Source organism: Haliotis rubra, unplaced genomic scaffold, assembly GCF_003918875.1.
Source record: "Haliotis rubra isolate DU_JTF1 unplaced genomic scaffold, ASM391887v1 Scf2, whole genome shotgun sequence".
NCBI lineage: Eukaryota > Metazoa > Mollusca > Gastropoda > Lepetellida > Haliotidae > Haliotis > Haliotis rubra.
This window is the reverse complement of record NW_025766002.1, coordinates 4,189,229-4,209,184: the sequence shown is the minus strand read 5'-3', so window position 1 is coordinate 4,209,184 and position 19,956 is coordinate 4,189,229. Positions and strand designations below refer to the sequence as shown.

Here is a 19,956-nt window from a genome sequence, read left to right as displayed (position 1 = left end):
TATAATTTATTACATATTTCAACCACTCACTCTTTGGGTTGAAAAAAACTAAATGATTACATTTGAAATATAGGTTAAGAATTGATTAGCTGTTTTGACGTGAGCTGATGCTCTTCTGTATACCACCCTGCGCACAAACACTCTGCAGTTCTGAGACACAACATTGTTCACCTGAGCTCTGACAACATTGTTCCCAAGGAGTTGTGTTTCCCAGTTCACATTATCGGGAATATGGTGGCAGAACTTGCTGAATACCACACGCCTACGCCCGTACTTGATCGTCTGAACACTGATCTCGTAGAGAGTTGGCTTATTGTTCTGGGACTTGAAGACTGTCCTTCTCTTTAATCCAGGGTTGACACCCCGTCTTTTCTCCCATTGTGCATTCTGTTTGAGAGGAAGGTCAGGGGAGATAACTTTAACCCAGGATGACCAGTCCATGTCTCTTCAGCTGAAGTTGTTTTCAAAGACCTCCTCTCTTCTCAGAAGAGGTGTCACAAACTTTGATGGTTTCTGGAATTAAGAAATTGTTAGATCATACGTCTTGACAAGCCATAACAGAATAACTAAATTTATCCATCAAGGTTTTGTCCTTGTCCTCCTGATGCATCTGGGTTTTGGTTTCCTGACTTTCTGCATGGATGTTATTTTGTTTAAGGGAGAAGCCGTCGCAGTTTTCTCTGCGGCGCCGCTTGTAATCGTTGTCGTCGTCGTTGTTGATTGAACAGGGGAAGCTATTCTATCACGTAGGAATGTAAACATTCCTTCCATGTCATAGCCGAGGGTACCATCCCTACAACGGGCTCGAACCTCTTTCTCGTATAACTGGTGAAGAGAAAAACAAACATCCCCGATAAACGTGTTTCGTTTCCTTTATGTTGTTTAATGTTTAATGTGGGGAAATATGAAAAATACTATGACAGGAGAAGAGGTTATTTCAACTTACATGAAGGATGTCTGCTCCATGCTCCCTGTAGCAGATGGCCATGAGGAGGTCAAATATGTTCGTTCTCAGAAGAGGTGTCACAAACTTTGATGGTTTCTGGAATTAAGAAATTGTAGCCAGCAGACAAAGTTATTCTTTGTGGAAGCCGGGATGGCCGAGAGGATTAGGCGGCTGACTATGTGTGCTGGTGATTAAGGTGCCTGACTCTGAGGGTGTGGGTTCGAATCCCGTATGGGACTCAATCCCCCAAAGTACTAGAATCTGTACTTTATTAAGAATGTGTAACCGCAAATATAACATAGTTACAAGACTGTACACTATTTTGCACAAAATATATACCGTTTCGTTGTATTTTCCAGTTTCACCAGACTGACGGTACTTTTTGGAAACCATTTGCATAAATTGATGTTACCTTCCGCGTAATGAATTTTCACTTTTATCCCACCCCCTCTGACAGGATACGTTTTGAAGTTATTCCTTGAACCAGGTGTTTTTAAATACCAGTAGTGAAGCGTGAAAAATGCAGCAGAGAGGGTTTGGGTGATCCTGGCACAGTCAGGCTGGTAAGGCTCATCATCAGTTCAGGGCCCTTGCCCCGTCTACACGCAGCCCAGACAGCAAATGGGACTTCTCCCAGAAAACGCTGCTTAGTCGAACCCACCAAGAACATTCCGGAGAATATGAAGACTTCCCAAAACTGCAACCTTCTGCATTACCCAGAATGTCAGAAGGGCTGTGCTCCCGGTGGAGAACTCGGGCACTCTCCTGATCTGCGCCAAGAGATCAGAAGATACCAAACCAAGGGCACCGAGAACAATGGGGAGTCTGACGACAGTGTACTTGGGATGCAATCGAGGCATTTCATTGGCGAGGTCCGCATATTTAGCATGCTTTTCCTGAACCTTGCAAATCACATTGCTATCATATGAGGTATATCCTTGTGAAAAGTGAAATATCACTTGTACTATCTTTGCTAGCTTCCACAATATGTACCCTGGGAAAAGAAGTTAATTATAAATACCATTCTATTATCTATTTTCATTTGCACTGAAATTCCATGTATCCTTTTTTAACTGTCTACATATAACATTGAAAGCTTCTGTGTTAGTTACCACCGTAACTCGATACATGCTGATAAAGTAACTTAAAAGAAAATGCCTTATCAAACGATTCACAGTAGGTAGCAATTGAAAGTATAACAAAAACATTTCCATGGAAAGTCCCATGCTACCAAAGTAATATGATTCAATATAATAAAGCCAACTTTCCATGATATACATTATGTCAGACACACAATATTCTCTCGTTTCAGTGACATATATTTATAATACTCAGCTTATCAGCTAGATCAGAAATAGTGACCATCAGTGATATTTCAAATATATTTCAGTGAGTTTGGAAAGAAAGATTGTCATGGTTAGCAAGCAGTTGTTGCTTGTGCGTAAACGTTTTAATAAGGGTAAAAATAAATAAACGATGTATTTGTGTTTGGAACATAATTATCATTACTGTCTTTTGGTGGTCATGACAATGTTAATCACGATAGGAGCTGTGGGGGTAACCTATTGGTTAAAGAGTCCGTTCGTCACGCTAAAGACCCGAGTTCGATTCCCCACATGGGTACAATGTGTGAAGTCAGTTTCTGGTGTCCCCCAGGGTGATATTGGTGGAATATTGCTAAAGGCGGTGTAAAAACATATTCACACACTCGCGTCTAGTGACACGTCCGTTATATTGATTGTCGCAGTGTCGTGTAGCGATATAACAAAGAATGTGTGACGTGTTTACTTCGCGGATTGTTACGCTGAGCAATTCTGTCTGATGGCCACATATCTTGCTGAATATTCCACGGTCTGCACTGTAACATTGCATGTCGGTGATGCTTTTAACAGAAAACAATAACGGCGATATTCGTGGGCATTTGCTATTACTGTTTAACTACATTAATTGTTAATACAATTTATAGAAACTACAATCAAAATATTGGGCAAATGTTCTCTGAATTAATAGCGTCTTGTTGTTAATCATAAAATCATCTAAGACTTTTCTCCATTTGGTTATTACAGTTACATTTTCAAGTTATATAACTGAGCATCAGCTTGAGGTAGGAGAAAGGAAGCCCAATGTATACCAATACAATTTAATACAATAATATATATTAGAAACTGGATAACTTGTATAAGTGTTGGTGTGTTCTGTTTCTTTTAGCTTTTAACATCGGATGAACTAAGTTTGTAAACGTTTACTATTTGTGTCAAAGCTTGGACACGGTACTGACAGACCAAAGATGACAGTATGGAATGAACCATGAATCCGCTACTAAATATTTGGATACGGACCTTGAACTCTGTAAACAACAAAATGCACTGTTGCGATGATGGTACTTTTTAAACCCTCACTAATGATCTCTTATGTTGTAGCCAACAGAGACGAAGGTTCCATTTATTCGTTGTGATGTTTGTCCTAAAACATATATGGAAGTTGAGGGTTGATATTTGGTTTGTGATTTGAGTGAAGTCTAAGTCGCAATCAGACGTATTATGTCTCGGATTACGACAACACTCTCATGTAAAATGCATTGTCAAAGAAAATAATGTGTATTAATTTCTCAAAAGTTTGTTTTATTTATTCCTATACTAACATTGCACATGTTGCCAAAGATATAAACAATGCAGGTCAGCGAATGAGTTGTATATACACCTTAACACAAACAGTGACATATGTACAACATCGATCACATTCATCAGTCTCTTTCATTCGGATGAACACACTAATCCACATTCAAGCACTATAATGAAACATCATGCCCTCTCCTTCACATAAAGCATGAAGCAAGTTGTATGATGTGAGATTCGTTATCGCTGTCTTTCAATGACAAATCTCATTCCAGTAATATCAAGAATGTCATCTGATTTCATATATGTACATTCTCCATATACATTCTATACATTGAAAGAAACGTCCGTTTGATACGTGGCATCTCGGGAAAAACAGCTATGTCCGCGTATCTTTCAGCACACACCTGATATTATCAGTCAATGTTCAGAAAAAGTCTATACTTTGTCTGATGAAATTGTGCTGCCTTGTTTGTAAACATGTCGAGCAGTAGATCGTGATCTTAGACGCCTCCAAGCGTAGTCATAGGACTTCATCATTGCGGCTGTTTTGACGTGACCTGATGCTCTTCTATATACCACCCTCCGCACATAGACACTGCAGTTCTGAGAGACAACATTGTTCACCTGAGCTCTGACAATTTTGTTTCCAAGGAGTCGTGTTTCCCAGTTAACATTATCAAGAATGTGGTGGCAGAACCTGCTGAATACCACACACCTACGTCCAAACCTGGTGGTCTGAACACTGATCTCGTAGAGAGCTGGCTTATTGTTCTGGGACTTGAAGATAGTTCTTCTCCTGAATCCAGGGTTGGCACCCCGTCTTTTTTCCCATTGTGCATCCTGTTTGAGAGGAACAAAAGGGCAAATAACCTTGACCCAGGCTGACCAGTCCATGTCTCTTAAGCTGAAGTTGTTCTCAAAGACTTCCTCTCTTCTCAAAAGAGGAGTCACAAACTTTGTTGGTTTCTGAAATAATACATTATGTACAAATTATCGATTTGTTTGAGAAGAGTAATGCCACAGTGGTATAACTTAAATCGGTAAATATGACGGTTATCAATATTTTCCAAACAATTGAACATTTGAATATATAATGTTATCCATTTTGAAAACAAACATTTATAAAACATACCTTCAGTGATTTTGTTCCTGGTCTCCTGATAGATTTAGGCTTGGCCTTTCTAATTCCTGAGAAGGATGTAGTTTTCTTCAGAGTGGGGATCGTGACATTTTTTCCACTGCAACCGGTTGTGATCTTCTTTGGCGATGGAAGGGAGGCTACTCCATCGCGTAGCGATGTAAACATTTTCTCCATGTCCTTGCTGAGGGCGCCTTCAGCACAACGACCTCGGACCTCTTTCTCGTAGACCTGAAATGGCATGTACAAATGTTAAAACAGGAAAGCATGGGAATGATTTATGTTGAGGAAAGTTCACTAAATCCATTATGAGTAATATTTAGGTTTTGTGTTCAAAATAAGCGTAGGGCGAACTTACATCAAACATGTCTGCTCCATGTTCCCTGTAGCAGATGGCCATTAGGAAATCAAAGACATTGGAGAAGCTGTCAAGTTGGAGATGGCGTCCACCTGTCTCCTGTGACATTCTCTTGTAGAATTCCATGGTGCCAGATCCACGCTCTACCCCATATATCTTCACTCCCTGGAAATGATTTAGATGGATTTGACAAATGTGACATGATGAATAAAATACACAATATGACAATTACGACGCAAAATGCATTTCAGCACTGTGTAGAGCATTTGAATGCGTGTATTTCGTTGTGTTGAAACTTCTATTTGACCTTCAGCTTACCATTTTATTGAGGGTTTGAATCTCTTCCCTCCAGTCTATCCTGAGTTTGTTGTCGGGGTAGTCTGGCTCATGGGGGTTGGCGTCGCCAATCATGACGAGGGCACGATTGGATCCAGGGGTCCATGACAACTCCTCACCCACTTGTCTGAGAACGAGTTCGTAACATTCGTCGGAGTCTCCGCCTCCAGTGCTACTGACGTTGTTGACAAAGTCACAAAGTTCCTTGACGTTAGTGGAAAAGTCTATCCACTTTGTGACATAGTTGTGTTTGTCACAGTAGTCACCGTGTGCAAAGACGGCCATTCTGATGGCGGGGATGTCAGCCTGGAGTCGCTGTATCATGTCCTGGAGTCGCCCTCGGACTTCGGCCAGACAACTGCTCATAGAGCCGGTTGTGTCGAAGGAGAAGACAATCTCTGGAAGTCCACCAGGAGGAAGCAAAGCCATGCTGAATCTGTTGAAAAAAAATTGAAAACACTGTTATTAATCCTAATGCGTACAGAAGACAATTAAGTGATGAAGAAATGCGCATCAATATTCATTCACAATTCTGTCATTGATATGATTTTGTAAAATGTGTATTAGACCTATTTTAATTACTGACCTTTATCTTACAAAGAAGGCAGATAAATATGGAATAATCTGAAGCCGTTTTGTTGATGTTTCTAGACGCAGAATTGTACGTATATATAAACTATCACTGTGAATATGTTCCTCAGTTTACCTGTTTTGAATGGTGAAGGCAAATATTTTGTTCTTGTTCTGTTCCCCTGCAGTTAGGTGCAGTTTATAAGTGCTCCTGTTAGGAGTAACTGACAGGCGGTTAAGTCTTTCAGTAGTGTATATGAGCAAACTGATCTTACTCAGCGAGCCGGCCAGCTTTTATACTGGCTGTGAGGCGATCAATGGGAACGGGCTGGGGCTTGTTGCGGTTGGCGTGTTCAGACCTGTTCTGTGGTTGTGTTTTGAGGCTCAGACGTTGTTTGCGTGTATGCGTTTTAATTTATGCGTCTCTTTTGAAACAAGGGAAACGACCTGATTAAGCCGTTGGAGATGAAAATGTAGTCGGGGAGTTATTAAAACACCTTTGACTCAGGAAATGTTCATTCGTTGAAAGTGTCATATGTAGAATCGACATGTGAAACGTGCGTTCAGAAACAATGAACATGCTCTCTCAAATACGTTGCTTATATCCAGTCTCCTTACACTGTCTGTCGGAAGATATTCTCATCGTAAACGGTATATAGCCGCAATGGGTAGAGTTTGTACATTTTGAGGTGACATCATTGCTTCGCGGAATGCTTCACTTGCCAGGCAGAACATCAATCATAATCTTCGTGAAACATGTATTAATATTGCAGATATTTCCTTGGCAAACGTATCTTCGTTAATCAATACGTTCTTACATTCAGCTGTTTATTATGGAAACCATTATGATTTACCAAAGTGTGTGAACATGCATACAGCTGTGTTCTCTGTGGTTAATCATTTGTCTATTGTTGCTGAGATAAAACTTCCCAGAAGGAGTGTCACTATGTTTCCAAATATGATAGGCGGTCAAACATAATGCTCTATCTTGCACAAATATACTGGCAATTTTAATTCAATGTATTATTACAATAAACGTTTTCTCTGAGTTTTAACCAAAAACAATTAGGTTTGACATGTTTCTTCATCTTTAGATTTCGCCATTCCCAGACCCATTTTCCACCAAATCAAAACGATTTCATTTCAAGAGGCTAACAGCATTTTCCAAAAGAAACAAAATAAAACTGTGGGTTGTTTTTACTTCGTTTAATAGTTGCTTTAACAAATTCCGCACACCCATGAAAAACAGGACTGACCAGTTGTAATGGTATATTCTCTTGTGAGCAGATGCGATATAGAAGATCAGTTGTATCTCCTGATCAGTTTTCATGATAAAATTAAATACAAGGAAAAGAATGTCAAGAATATCCGTATTAATTCATACATAACCTGTACTTCGGTGTATTTTTACTGTGTTTTTTGTCTGTAGATAGGCCTCCAGCCTAAAGTGTAAGGCTTTTACATCATTAATGCATAAATATGTGAAAAATATATGAGACAAGCATAAATATATCAGAAGGGGATAATACATTTACACACACACACACACACACATATATATATATATATATATATATATATAACACATAAATATATCTGAGGAAATAATACATTTACACATGCCTTTACACACACATATATAGAACACACAAAAATATATCAAAGGGAAAAGAAATATATTTACACACACTAACACTCACATACACACATACAGCACACACACACACACACACACACACACACACACACACACACACACACACACACATGGAAACACTTACATGTAAAATACTTTGAAGTACACAGTCATATATATACACAACCACATGCACGCATTTTCCCAGATATAAACTATCCTTTGCTGAGGTAGGAAGATCTGCACTTGCTTGCAGCTACAATTTAAATTTGGCACTTTCAAGAGAATATAGATTCATTGCTTTGATGAAGTTGTCTGTGCTTGAGTGGCGATTGTTCATCCAGGGCAAATATGTAGTTCTTAATTCTTCTTAGTGAGGACAAATAAATATAGAATGTGTTTAGTCCTGAATGATTTTTTGCCCACTTGTTGTAAACAATAGATACAGTATCTTTCATTTTATTCAGTTTTCGCCCATTTCCCAGTTTCAACTGCAAGCTTATGATTTGAGCATCTAAAGCGGGTTAGGGTTATTCTCAGTTTTTTCCCTCTGATCAGCATTAACTATTTTTCTGATCCAACTAAAATTAGAGGACTCTGTAGTGTGTGAGCCTGCTGCTTGCCTGTAAATCACTGGAGAATTGCTGAGAGAAGTTGTCAGTAAGCCTCTGTTTAACAAGAGATAGAAAGTAGGTCACATCCCCTACACCCTGCTGTAGCCAGGAGTAGCTCAATCCTAGGTGGTCAAGCAGTGTCTCCACATAAGTAGCCCAGGTTATCCTCCCCACTCTATCCAGCTGTACCGACATACTGTAGCAGGCTTCAGGGTATCTATAGTTTGGCATATGCAGTAGAATAAGCCAGAACTTGATGCACTTAGTTATGTACATGTATTTCCTTTAATGTGTACACATTACAATGATCATTTTTGATCACATGAAAGTGTACGAAACGTCCGTATCTCCATACCCGTCAACAAGTTGGTATAGCTACAATGCTATATCATACGATTTAAAAGAGGTATCAAACGATATATAAAAAATATATAACTTTTTCAATGGAACAGTTCCACAACACTAGATAACAGATTTAGTTTCTGTGTTTCAGTTTGGAACGAGAATAAAATCTGAAGAAGAAGACGTTTGCTGGACAAGAGTACATAAAGTGAAATATATACCACTATGGCAGGTGTGTATTTTGCTTATGGATATTGCACTTTCACCTTTTAGAGATATAGTTAGATCGTCCGTTTACAAGGATATGTCGGTTTTCACAAATAAAGCATACTCAAAGAGCATTAATACTGTAGGAGATTGAAAACGTTTCCAAATGGAAATGCCGGAAGATGTATTTCCATGATATGTGTCAGAAACAAAATATTCTTCCGTTTAACATATGAATAATAATAGTAGTGGATTGTTCAGTTTCTCTCTGAAGTATTCGATTCATGAGACCGTACATCAATTATATCTTAAATATATCGCGGTGCAATGAATTTCGAAAGAAAGCTGGTTGTCTTTATGGTGAAAAAGCAGTTCTGCCTGATGAGCACAAAGGTCTTTGCATTGCTCATTCACATGCGTGAATCGAAATAACAGCTAGTGAGTGAGTGAGTGAGTGAGTTTAGTTTAACGCCGCACTCAGCAATATTCAAGTTATATGGCGGCGGTCTGTAAATATTCGAGTCTGGACCAGACAACCCAGTGTTCAACAGCATGAGCATCGATCTACACAACTGGGAACCGATGACGTGTGTTAACCAAGTCAGCGAGTCTGACCACCCGATCCCGTTAGTCGCCTCTTAGGACAAGCATGGGTTACTGAAGATTAATTCTAACCCGGACCTTCACGGATATACCTGTATGAACCAGAGAAAGAATAATTATGGTCTTGTGTTCATAAGTATGTGATACATGAAGAATGATTAGTCGAATGTCCAATTATGTGACTGGTTTAAGCAAACGTTGTATATATGCTATTGGTTGATATTGCAGAACGTTTTAGTTTTGTGGCAGACTGTACATCAGTATAAGTTATCTTTAAACAAAAATACCACCATGGCTATGCGATATTAAACAATGCATTTACGTCGTTATTAGAACAACTATATGATTAGCCAAATATTCTTTCTTGAGTCTGCAATTAAGAAAAACAGCAATATGCACATTTTAGTTCATACGTTTATTCAGATTTTCATATTACATACCTTTATTGATCACCACATCACACTGCTCATTATCACACACAAAAAAATAAACAACAGAATTAGCACAATAGTTCACAGTGACTCGGACACGCTCTTTATCACTCATGCATTTTAATAACAAATGTTATCTCGATAAGCGAGGACGAGTGAGTGACTGAGTGAATATTGTTTGAGGCCGCCAGTCCGGTTTTCGGCTAAATCCAGTGAACGTGTAAACAATGTGGCTACGACACTGACCCTTAGAGTGAGTGAGTCAGTGGGTTTACGTTTAGGCCGCAATATTCTAGCAACACCACGACGGGTGACACCAGAAAACAGGTCAACCATTGGTGAGTAGAATGATATGAGGTGACACGTTCTTATGCATATGTCGATTAAACCATGCGAAGTCAAACTGAAAACTTGAAAGTCAAATTTTCAATGCATGCTCAGAGACAATTACAATTTGCTTGATGAGATTGTGCAGGTTTGCTTGTACACATTTCGGGCACAAGAGCGTGATCTTGGACGTCGCCATGCATAGTCATAAGATTTTAGCAATGCTACAGTTTTAAGGTGACTTGATGCTCTTCTGTACACCACCCTCCGCACATAAACACTGCAGTTCTGAGACAGAACATTGTTGACCTGAACTTTAACATTTTTGTTTCCGAATAGCCGTGTTTCCCAGTTAACATTATCGGGAATATGGCGACAGAACTTGCTAAATACTACGAACTTTCGTCCGTATGGGGTTTTCTGAACACCAACCTCGTAGAGAGCTGGTTTATTGTTGCTGAGCTTGAAGACCGTCTTCTTCCTGAATCCAGAGTTGGTACATCGTCTTTTCTCCCATTGAACACCCAGTTTGAGTGGAATATTAGGGGAGATAACCTTGATCCAATGTGACCAGTCCAAGTTTCTCAAGCTGAAGTTGTTGTCAAAGACTTCCTCTCTTCTCAAAACAGGTGCAACAATTTTTGCTCGTTTCTGAAATAATGAAATTGCATCATGTGTTTCACTAAACTTGTAATACTGACTGACTGAGTTTGGTTTTACGCCGCTTTTAGCAATATTCCAGCAATATCACGGCGGGGGACACCAGAAATGGGCTTCACACATTGTACCCATGTGGGGATTCGAACCCGGGTCTTCGGCGTGACGAGCCAACGCTTTAACCACTAGGCTACCCCACCGCCCCTAAACTTGTAATAGCCAAATAAATGTTAATATGAAGTTTTCATTTGAGACTGCCTCAATTTACCATAGTCGAATATCTACTACAAACTAAACAGTGTCATCGATTTAAAATATATAATAGAAGACTTTACCTTTACTGATTTCGTTCTGATTGATTTAGGTTTGGCCTTAAGGACTCTTTTGTTGGTTGCTGTTTTCTTTAAGGTGGAAGCACTGAGATCCTTTTTCTTTGCGGCACCGATTGTAATAGTCTTTTTTCGTGGAGGAGGGGAGACCTTTCCATCACGCAGGGATGTAAACATTCCTTCCATGTCCTCGCTGAGGGCACCATCAACACGACGGGCTCGAACTTCTTTCTCATACACCTGGTAAAGGAAAGGACGAATCTCACTGATAAGCAGAGGACTGTGTAGTGTGCTTGAAGAATAGAATGATATGAGGTGAGACGTTCTTATGCATATGTCGATTAAACCAAGCGAAGTCAAACTGCAAACTTGAAAGTCTTGAAGAGGCTTGTGACAGAGGTAAGAGCAGGTATTTCAACTTACATGAAGGATGTCTGCTCCATGCTCCCTGTAGCAGATGGCCATGAGGAAGTCAAAGATGTTCGTAAAGTTGTCCAATTTAAGATGCCGGCCTCTTGTCTCTTTGGAAATGGTCTGATAGAACCTTGTAGCTCTGTCACTGCATTGAACGCCATAGATTTTTACTCCCTGAAAATACATTGATTACACATTAAGAGTAATAGTCAGTATCCTGTTCTTTTCTGTTGATCAAGTGACAAGAGTCTCAACACAGAGATTAATAGGATTTCAACTCACCACATCGTCGATGAGAGATATAAACTTCTTTCTTAGCAATATGAGCGACGTGTCGGTCTAGCTAGTAACACCGTTGTCAACCACACTTGCAGAAATAATATCAAGCAAGTGTATCGGCGTTAGTTATATGGATATGCAACTTCTGCAAGCATGGTTGACAAGGGTGTTAGTAGCTACACAGAAACGTCGCTCGCATTAACTATAAAGTTTTACAGCCATAGAACTCTCCACGTTCAAAACACCAACTTCAAAATGCCACTTAAAGAACTTACCACAACGTGTTTAGTTGTAGCATCAACGGGTACACAGTTAAGAAATTGAGAGGAATTGGGCTTACCATTTTCTTAAGAGTTTTTGTCTCCTCTCTCCAGTTTATCTTTTGTGTATTGCCTCTGAAGTTCGGACCGTGGGGTTCATCATCCCCGACAACGACAAGAACACGGTTAGATCCTGGTGTCCATGACAACTCCTCCCCAACTTGTCTGAGAACAAGCTCGTAACACTCGCCACCGTCTCCGATGCCTTCTGTTTCTTCGACGTTCATGACGAAGTCGCAGAGTTCCTTGACGTCAGTGGTGAAGTCGATCCACTTTGTGACGTATACGGATGAGGTACAGTAGTCACCGTGTGCGAAGACGGCAATTCTAATGGCGGGGATGTCTGCCTGGAGTCGCTGTATCATGTCCTGGAGTCGACCTCGGACTTCAGCCAGACAGCTTCTCATAGATCCGGTTGTGTCAAAGGAGAAGACAATCTCCGGGAGTCCAGCAGGAGGGAGTAGTGCCATATCTGCCCTGTGAAGTAATAAATGATATTGCCTCTGCGTAAATACCCAACTGTGAAGTTCAGGGTTACAATTTTCTGTAGCGACCCATGCATGTCGTAAGAAGGGACTAACGGGATTTGGTGGTCAATTGCGTAGATCGATGATCATGATTTTGATCACTGGATTCTCTAGTCCAGAGTAATTACAGTCTGCGGTGATATGGCAGGAATGTTGCTGAGTAATGTAATTAACAACAAACGAACTGTGTAAATACCATTTGAACAAAACTGAGCATTTCTCGATTGTGAATATATAAGTAAAAAATAGCGTGTGGGTTTCAAGTAAATTTGTATTAGGATGATAAATACACATACTGAAATAGCGATCGAACATATCGAGCATATATAGGAACCGGTTGATTATGTGAATATTTCTATATTTGTACGTATAGATTTGTATAAAATGATTATGAAGAACTTCAAAACAATTGATACATATCAAATTAAAATCACGTATATAACTGAGTTTACCTTCAGGTTCACTATTACAAGCCTGTACGGTTAGCCGCCCACCTTTTATATCAAGTTATAGTCCTCTGATAAATTCACGTGGTGACCTAGCTGTCTCAATCGACATGTTCTGACCTGATCTGTGGTTGCGTTTGGACAAATAGTCTCAGGTTGAATGTGTACATTTATGAGATAGTTATCACAATCATATTACAGATCAACAGGGCGAATCAAAATATGGCTAGACTGGAGATGGTTGGAAATATACACTTTTAAAAGCAATATATTCAGATTGTGATTTACCTCAGAGCAGATTGTGTGGTGATATCACTTGCCAGGAATTGCCAGGCCTGTTGAGACGTGTGTTTAATAAATAAAACGTGTGCAGTAACAACGCACTGATAGTAAATAATTGTTTGAGGTACAGTCGAGCGTGCTCTTTTCATCAGGATTTCAAAGAGCGTCATGGGACTCTTGCTCAGAAGTTGTTTGATCAAGTTTACATCATTCAAGGCCTCAGTAAAGGTATCATTACTATTTGATAGTGATTCATAAATACATGCTCTGTCATCGTTTCGCATGGTGACAATTGTCTGGTCCAGACCCGATTTGTTTAGAAACAGCATCGTACAGCTGTAATATTGCTGAAACAATATATACTCATGACATAGTCACAATTGTACAATCGACTCTGCTTTTAGCAGATATTTCTTACGACTGTGGAAAGGGTTTAGTCTCTTTTATTCAAACGTAATAATCATCAGTCCATTTATATTGCGCTAAATCCACACCGACAGCATGCTCATAGCGCAGACAGCACATTATTACCCCGGATAACTCAACCTGCCTGTGAGGCGCTGGAATGTTTTAGTCACATGACATGTGTTATTTTTATTTCTATCAATGACTGATGATTTCCCAAATATACTCATGCCAATAATGGTTGTCACACCCTTCAATTGTTTTAATTTATGAGATAGTTATCACAATCATATTACAGATCAACAGGGCGAATCAAAATATGGCTAGACTGGAGATGGTTGGAAATATACACTTTTAAAAGCAATATATTCAGATTGTGATTTACCTCAGAGCAGATTGTGTGGTGAGATCACTTGCCAGGAATTGCCAGGCCTGTTGAGACGTGTGTTTAATAAATAAAACGTGTGCAGTAACAACGCACTGATAGTAAATAATTGTTTGAGGTACAGTCGATTATATTCCTAATGTTGGTTAAAGCATTGTCGGAACAACGATAATATACTTTCTCAATGTTATGTATTCACTAAACATTGTTACATGAAGCACAATGTGCACAGATTTAACCTTCCGATACTTGCGCCAAGCATCGCGTACTGTTTCAACATGCAGATGTAATATCACTGTGGAAACCCTTTAGATCAAAAGATCAAGTGAGGTTATTGTTTTCAATGCCGCCAACCCTTACACAAGTATTTACATAATTACACCAAATTCCCCTTGAATACTGCCAGGAATGCATAGCAAAATATATGTGATGAATAACGTGCTTAAGGAAGAAAGTAAAAGCGAGAACACTCTTTTTGTAGTAGCTTGTGTGTCTGGGTATGAATTTAGACTGAGTGTGGGAACCAGTGAGGTGAAGTGTAAAAACCGTTCCATGATACGCGTGCGTGCGTGCGTGCGCGCGTGCGTGTGTGTGTGTGTGTGTGCGTGTCTGTGAGTGTGCGCGTGTGTTTGAATGTGGGTATATGACCGGTGACTATCCAACCACAGTCCTTCCACTCTCTGGCCAGACGAACAATTCACTGGACTACGAATGCATGTTAGTGCAATTGCATGTGCATGCATCAGTATGTCTGGAACTTCCATTCAGATGGCAAGAGTGCCCACATTCATGGGGGTGTACCACAGTGTGATAATTGGTTGGTGTGTCGTTTGTGCGCATGTGTGTATGTACGCAAGAAGTTAACATGTGTAGACCAAAGTGTCTGTCAGTGTTTGTGTATCAGCCTGTGTGTATGTGGATATGCGCAAGTATACTGAAGGAAACAAATAAGGGAACACCACTTCATCGCATGGTTCCTTTATTTATAATCAGAATTTCACCAACAGTGCACAATACAAAGCTTACAGCGAAACCTGGAAAAGGATAAAGGAACACTTGTACTATTATTTGTTCCCTTATTTGTTCGCCTCAGTATATGTCTATATCCTCACAGACGTCTAAGTGTGCATATATCTGCATTATATATGTTTAAAATCACAGTAATGAATAATTCACCTTCAAAGCCTTCATATAAAACTAGTGAGTGACAGCATGAGCCAAAATCGGGATACAATGCCATGCAGCCAACCCTGTCAACTTTAACTTTAAGTTTGCATGAAACATCCGACAAGGGACATAGAGATGAATTCTTACAGATTCATTTAGTGTCATGAAATAAGTAATTTTCTTCTTGCGCACAATCTATACCGTGTTTATATTTCTCCTTCAGCTGCATAATTGTACACATGGCAAGCATGGGAGCGTTATCAGAGACAACTCAAGCATAATCATAGGACTTGGAAGTCAAATCAAATCAAATCTTATCTTTAATTCCAGTACTGTGAGGCCATAGGCCTATGTGTACAAAAAAACCACCTCATCGGTACAGACATGAAATATAAAGATAACAATGGAAGCATGCACAGCATATATAATCTTAATGTGACAAATTATTTTCCTTGTTTCTAATGCACGAGACACATATTTTGCAGTATTCAAGGAAATATCTACATTTTTGGAATCATAACAAAGATTTAAATTTAATATGTTGGGAAATACATAGGATTGCAGTAACTGATAATTACATCTTAAGTCAATGAAGGCAGGACAGATAATTAAGAAATGATACACATTTTGTCTTTTCAATTTCTAACCTATGTCAACTATGGGAACTTTAGGGGAGGCAACTCTGAACCAAGGTGACCGGTTCATGTTTCTGAAGCAGAAGTCTTTCTCACAGCCTTCCTCTCTTCTCAGGAGAGGGTCACAATATATTTTATTTCTGGAATTACAAATGTAAAGAAATCATATAAACAGTCAAATTTTCAATCAAGCATCAAAATACGAACAACTGAAAATGTTATTTTCCCTTCACCTTCAGTGATTTGGTTCTCGGTGTTCTGGTTGACCTACGTTTAGACTTTTGGACCCCTCGACTGGATGCTGTTTTCTTCAAACGGGGAACCTTCAACTTTTCCTTGACAGCAACAGTAGCATTCTTCCTGGCCTGTTTGACTCCTTGCATGGATGTCGTCGTCTTTAAGACTGGTGCTGTCTCATCTTTCTCAGGAACGCCAGCTGACGTCTTCGTCTTTGGCAGGGGAGGGGAGGATACTCCATCCCGTAGTGATGCAAACATTACTTCCATTTCTGTGCTTACTGCACAGATAAACCAAACATTGCTGTTAGAGCCAAACCAAGGGAAATTACAAACCATAGAGGCCTTTATTGAAATTAGGATACAGCGGCAGATATGAAAGAAAAGAGAAATTTGTTCAACTTACATGAAAGATTTCTGCTCCATGTTCCCTGTCGCAGATGGCCATGAGGAAGTCAAATATATCAGTAAAGTTTTCGATTTTAAGATGTCGACATTCTGTCTCTTTGGAAATAGTCCGGTAGAATATCGTAGCCCAGTTATCACACTCGACTCCGTAAATCTTTATTCCCTGGAAATAAAGATTTGTGAATATATCGGGCATACAATACTCTTCATGTGCTATATGAATACGATTATGATGTTTGAAACAATTGGGAAAAAATCTACTTACCATTGTGTGGAGAGTTCGAATCTCCTCTCTCCAGTCTATCTTTCGTTTATTAGCTCTGAAATTTGGTTCATGGGGGTTGTCGTCCCCGACAAGGACCAGGGCTCGGTTGGATCCTGGTGTCCATGACAAATTTTCCCCAACCTGTCTGAGAACAAGCTCGTAACACTCGCCGCCATCATCAGTGCCCCCGGTACCTTTGACGTTCATGACGAAGTCGCAGAGTTTCTTGACGTCAGTGGAGAAGTCGATCCATTTTGTGACATATGATGATTTGGTACAGTAGTCACCGTGGGCGAAGACGGCCATTCTGATGGCGGGGATGTCAGCCTGGAGTCGCTGTATTATGTCCTGGAGTCGACCTCTAATTTCGGTCAGACAGGCGTTCATGGAACCGGTTGTGTCGAAGGAGAAGACAATCTCCATAAGTCCACCAGGAAGAACTACAGCCATTTTTAATCTATGGAATAATATGACTGATTTTGAAAATCAACAATGAACAATATTAATGACCACTGAAATGAAATTCATTTATTTTCTTTTTTCCAATGCAGAGCTTTGTACAGTACTGCATTTAGACTACATTTAAGCCAGGTAAGCATTGTTTTAGATACACTATCCCATGCTTTGTTTAATTACAATGTTTGTAAGACAAACGGTAATCGTTTTATTTCTTTGTTATATTACATGCCCCTGTCCCGTGATAAATCTGAACTGTAGGGCCCGTGGTGGAAAAATGATCTTCCTCAGCGAGCCAGTCAGTGTTTACACAGGATTAGGGGTGACAAGGAGCACTCGCTGACATTTGTCCAGTTTGAACTTGTGGTGCGCTTATGTTTTGGGTATCTGTCGATTTTCTTATAATTATCTCTATGTTTCTTGTTCGTATTTCAAGGCTTCTGTTTCTTGTCTATGCATGACATTGATCCGTGTACATTGAACTACAGCAAGCACGGTGAGTCCTGAGAGTCCCGAGTATCTCTTCAAGATACAAACCATTACCTACAACATCACAGAATTTGTCATCAACAATAAAATACAGAATTTCACCTTTGGGGTAACACCGGTACTTGAATTTCGTTATTGCTGGACTGTCAGTCGGGTGGAAAGCGTACCCTCACATCGAGAGTCAGTCAGGGACGGGGTGATGACCCAGATATACTCGACTGGTCGTTATTGAACTGTTTTGCTGTTGCATTTTGGCTATCAGTCTCATATTATCTGTCACTAAAATAAGCAGAAACAAAACGCACTCCCAATCCAAAGCAGAGGCATTTCCGAAAGGGGATGCTGAGGAACATTCTAGTACATGACATTCTTCGTCCAATCATTTCTACAACAGCTGGCACGTGGTGTGCAAAGTCAGATAACATTCAGACAGAAATGTAGTTAATTTACTTCCTTTCAGCCAACCATATGAATTTGTTGCCTTGGCATTCACTCTTCCTGTTAGACGTCATGGATTGTCGTGGTCGACAGTGATCACATTATCCAACCAAACAATTATTCGGGAAACTGTCATGCAAATATCGGTTGTTGTATGGCTGTCATTCTAAATGTGTATTTTGAACTTGATTGATATAAAACTTGTGAATATAGATATACTCCAAATACTGACATGAAGGCAAACGCTCTCTCTCACCCTGAAGCTGCGTCTCTCTTAAACACACATCCACTCTCAGGCACACACACACACACACACACACACACACACACACACACACACACACACACACACACACACACACACACACACACACACACACACGCACACACACACACACACACACACGCACACACACACACGCACACACACTCTCAGGCACACACACTCTCAGGCACACACACACACACACACACACACACACAGAGCCCTCTGCCTGTGTCCCTCTCACTGTCCCTTGTTTCTCTCTGTCTCGTGGTATGTGTGTGTCCATCTCTCACACACGGTGACACGCACACACACATACCAGTGAGTGAGTGAGTGAGTTCAGTTTTACGCTTGTAGCAATATTCCAGCAATATCACGGCGGAGGACACCAGAAATGAGTGTCACACATTGTACACATGTGGGGAATCGAACCCGGGCCTTCGGCGTGACCAGCGAGTGCTTTAACCACTAGGCTACCCCACCGCCCCACACATACCAGTATCAAACCACTACCCAATAATCTAAGTGTAGTTGAAACTCATAAACTGGGTTCTATGCCAACCTTCGCGAAAGCCGTTCATAGCTTCTTAAATTATATCGCTCGAACACGTCCTGTAGTTCTCACACGGCATTTGGAAGCGTTTCTTAATGTCGCGTGTTTAGCAACAGAACCATATTTGATTGTTCCCTTCAGTGAACGATGTTGTGCAGTGACTTACTCTGCTGTTATCGTAAATGTATGGAATCTTGTTGATAAGAAATCAAAGTCCTCAAACTACAGGTGATACAAGTAATTATTTTAATTCATGTAGTATTGTATGTAGTAATCAATACACAGATTGTAAAATATTGTCCAGATAGGCAGATAAACTATATGAATGACATTGAAATTTGCCATACCCTCTAATTATCAAGTTTGAACAATGAATTTCCACACATTAAATATTTAATTCATAAGAACAAACGAAGAGTTTCGTTTATCATTATGTTATTGCAATCTGGCTTTATTAACCGCGAATTCTCCAAGCGGTTCAAGGGAGATAACCCAGTGTCGCACAGTAACCGCTTCAATCAGATTCTGGCACACCAAACATGTTTTTTTCCCCGGGTTGAATGTATAGGGATGCATTGTGATAGTCACAGGTTTATTCGTCAATCAATATGACCATACCCGCCCTCCTTTTGATTGATGCTCAGAACGAGAACATCCGGGTACTACCTTGTCCAAACAAAACAAAAACAACAACAACAAAAAACAAAACAAAAAACCTACACAAAATCATATATGAAGTATCACCAACGAACAACCATTTCAGTCAGATAGTGTAACTCACAGGGCCAAATTTCAGTCATTTCATGAACTGATTTACCAAAACAGTCATTCCCCGAATCGACTGAAAGTTTCAGTTGTTTCACGAAATGACTGA

The 19,956-nt window shown here is 40.0% G+C and overlaps 3 protein-coding genes across 3 annotated transcripts; all 3 read right to left on the bottom strand.

Annotated features, from left to right (window-relative positions):
• Window positions 1-3,546: 3,546 nt before the first annotated feature.
• LOC124275378 lies at window positions 3,547-6,206 on the bottom strand. Its single transcript, XM_046710907.1, has 5 exons — window positions 6,103-6,206; window positions 5,379-5,832; window positions 5,061-5,225; window positions 4,697-4,933; window positions 3,547-4,530 (listed from the first exon to the last, which is right to left on the bottom strand). Exons 2-5 carry the CDS (start codon window positions 5,823-5,825, stop codon window positions 4,000-4,002), a joined length of 1,380 nt encoding a protein of 459 aa, XP_046566863.1. The 5' UTR covers window positions 5,826-5,832; window positions 6,103-6,206; the 3' UTR covers window positions 3,547-3,999.
• A 3,562-nt stretch (window positions 6,207-9,768) lies between these two features.
• On the bottom strand, window positions 9,769-13,163 carry LOC124275379. The gene is made up of 5 exons (XM_046710909.1): window positions 13,105-13,163; window positions 12,146-12,602; window positions 11,536-11,700; window positions 11,119-11,352; window positions 9,769-10,777 (listed from the first exon to the last, which is right to left on the bottom strand). Exons 2-5 carry the CDS (start codon window positions 12,593-12,595, stop codon window positions 10,247-10,249), a joined length of 1,380 nt encoding a protein of 459 aa, XP_046566865.1. The 5' UTR covers window positions 12,596-12,602; window positions 13,105-13,163; the 3' UTR covers window positions 9,769-10,246.
• Window positions 13,164-16,190: 3,027 nt separating this feature from the next.
• Window positions 16,191-18,033, bottom strand: LOC124275270. Its single transcript, XM_046710752.1, has 4 exons — window positions 17,929-18,033; window positions 16,882-17,338; window positions 16,615-16,779; window positions 16,191-16,421 (listed from the first exon to the last, which is right to left on the bottom strand). Exons 2-4 carry the CDS (start codon window positions 17,329-17,331, stop codon window positions 16,191-16,193), a joined length of 846 nt encoding a protein of 281 aa, XP_046566708.1. The 5' UTR covers window positions 17,332-17,338; window positions 17,929-18,033.
• Window positions 18,034-19,956: the final 1,923 nt, after the last annotated feature.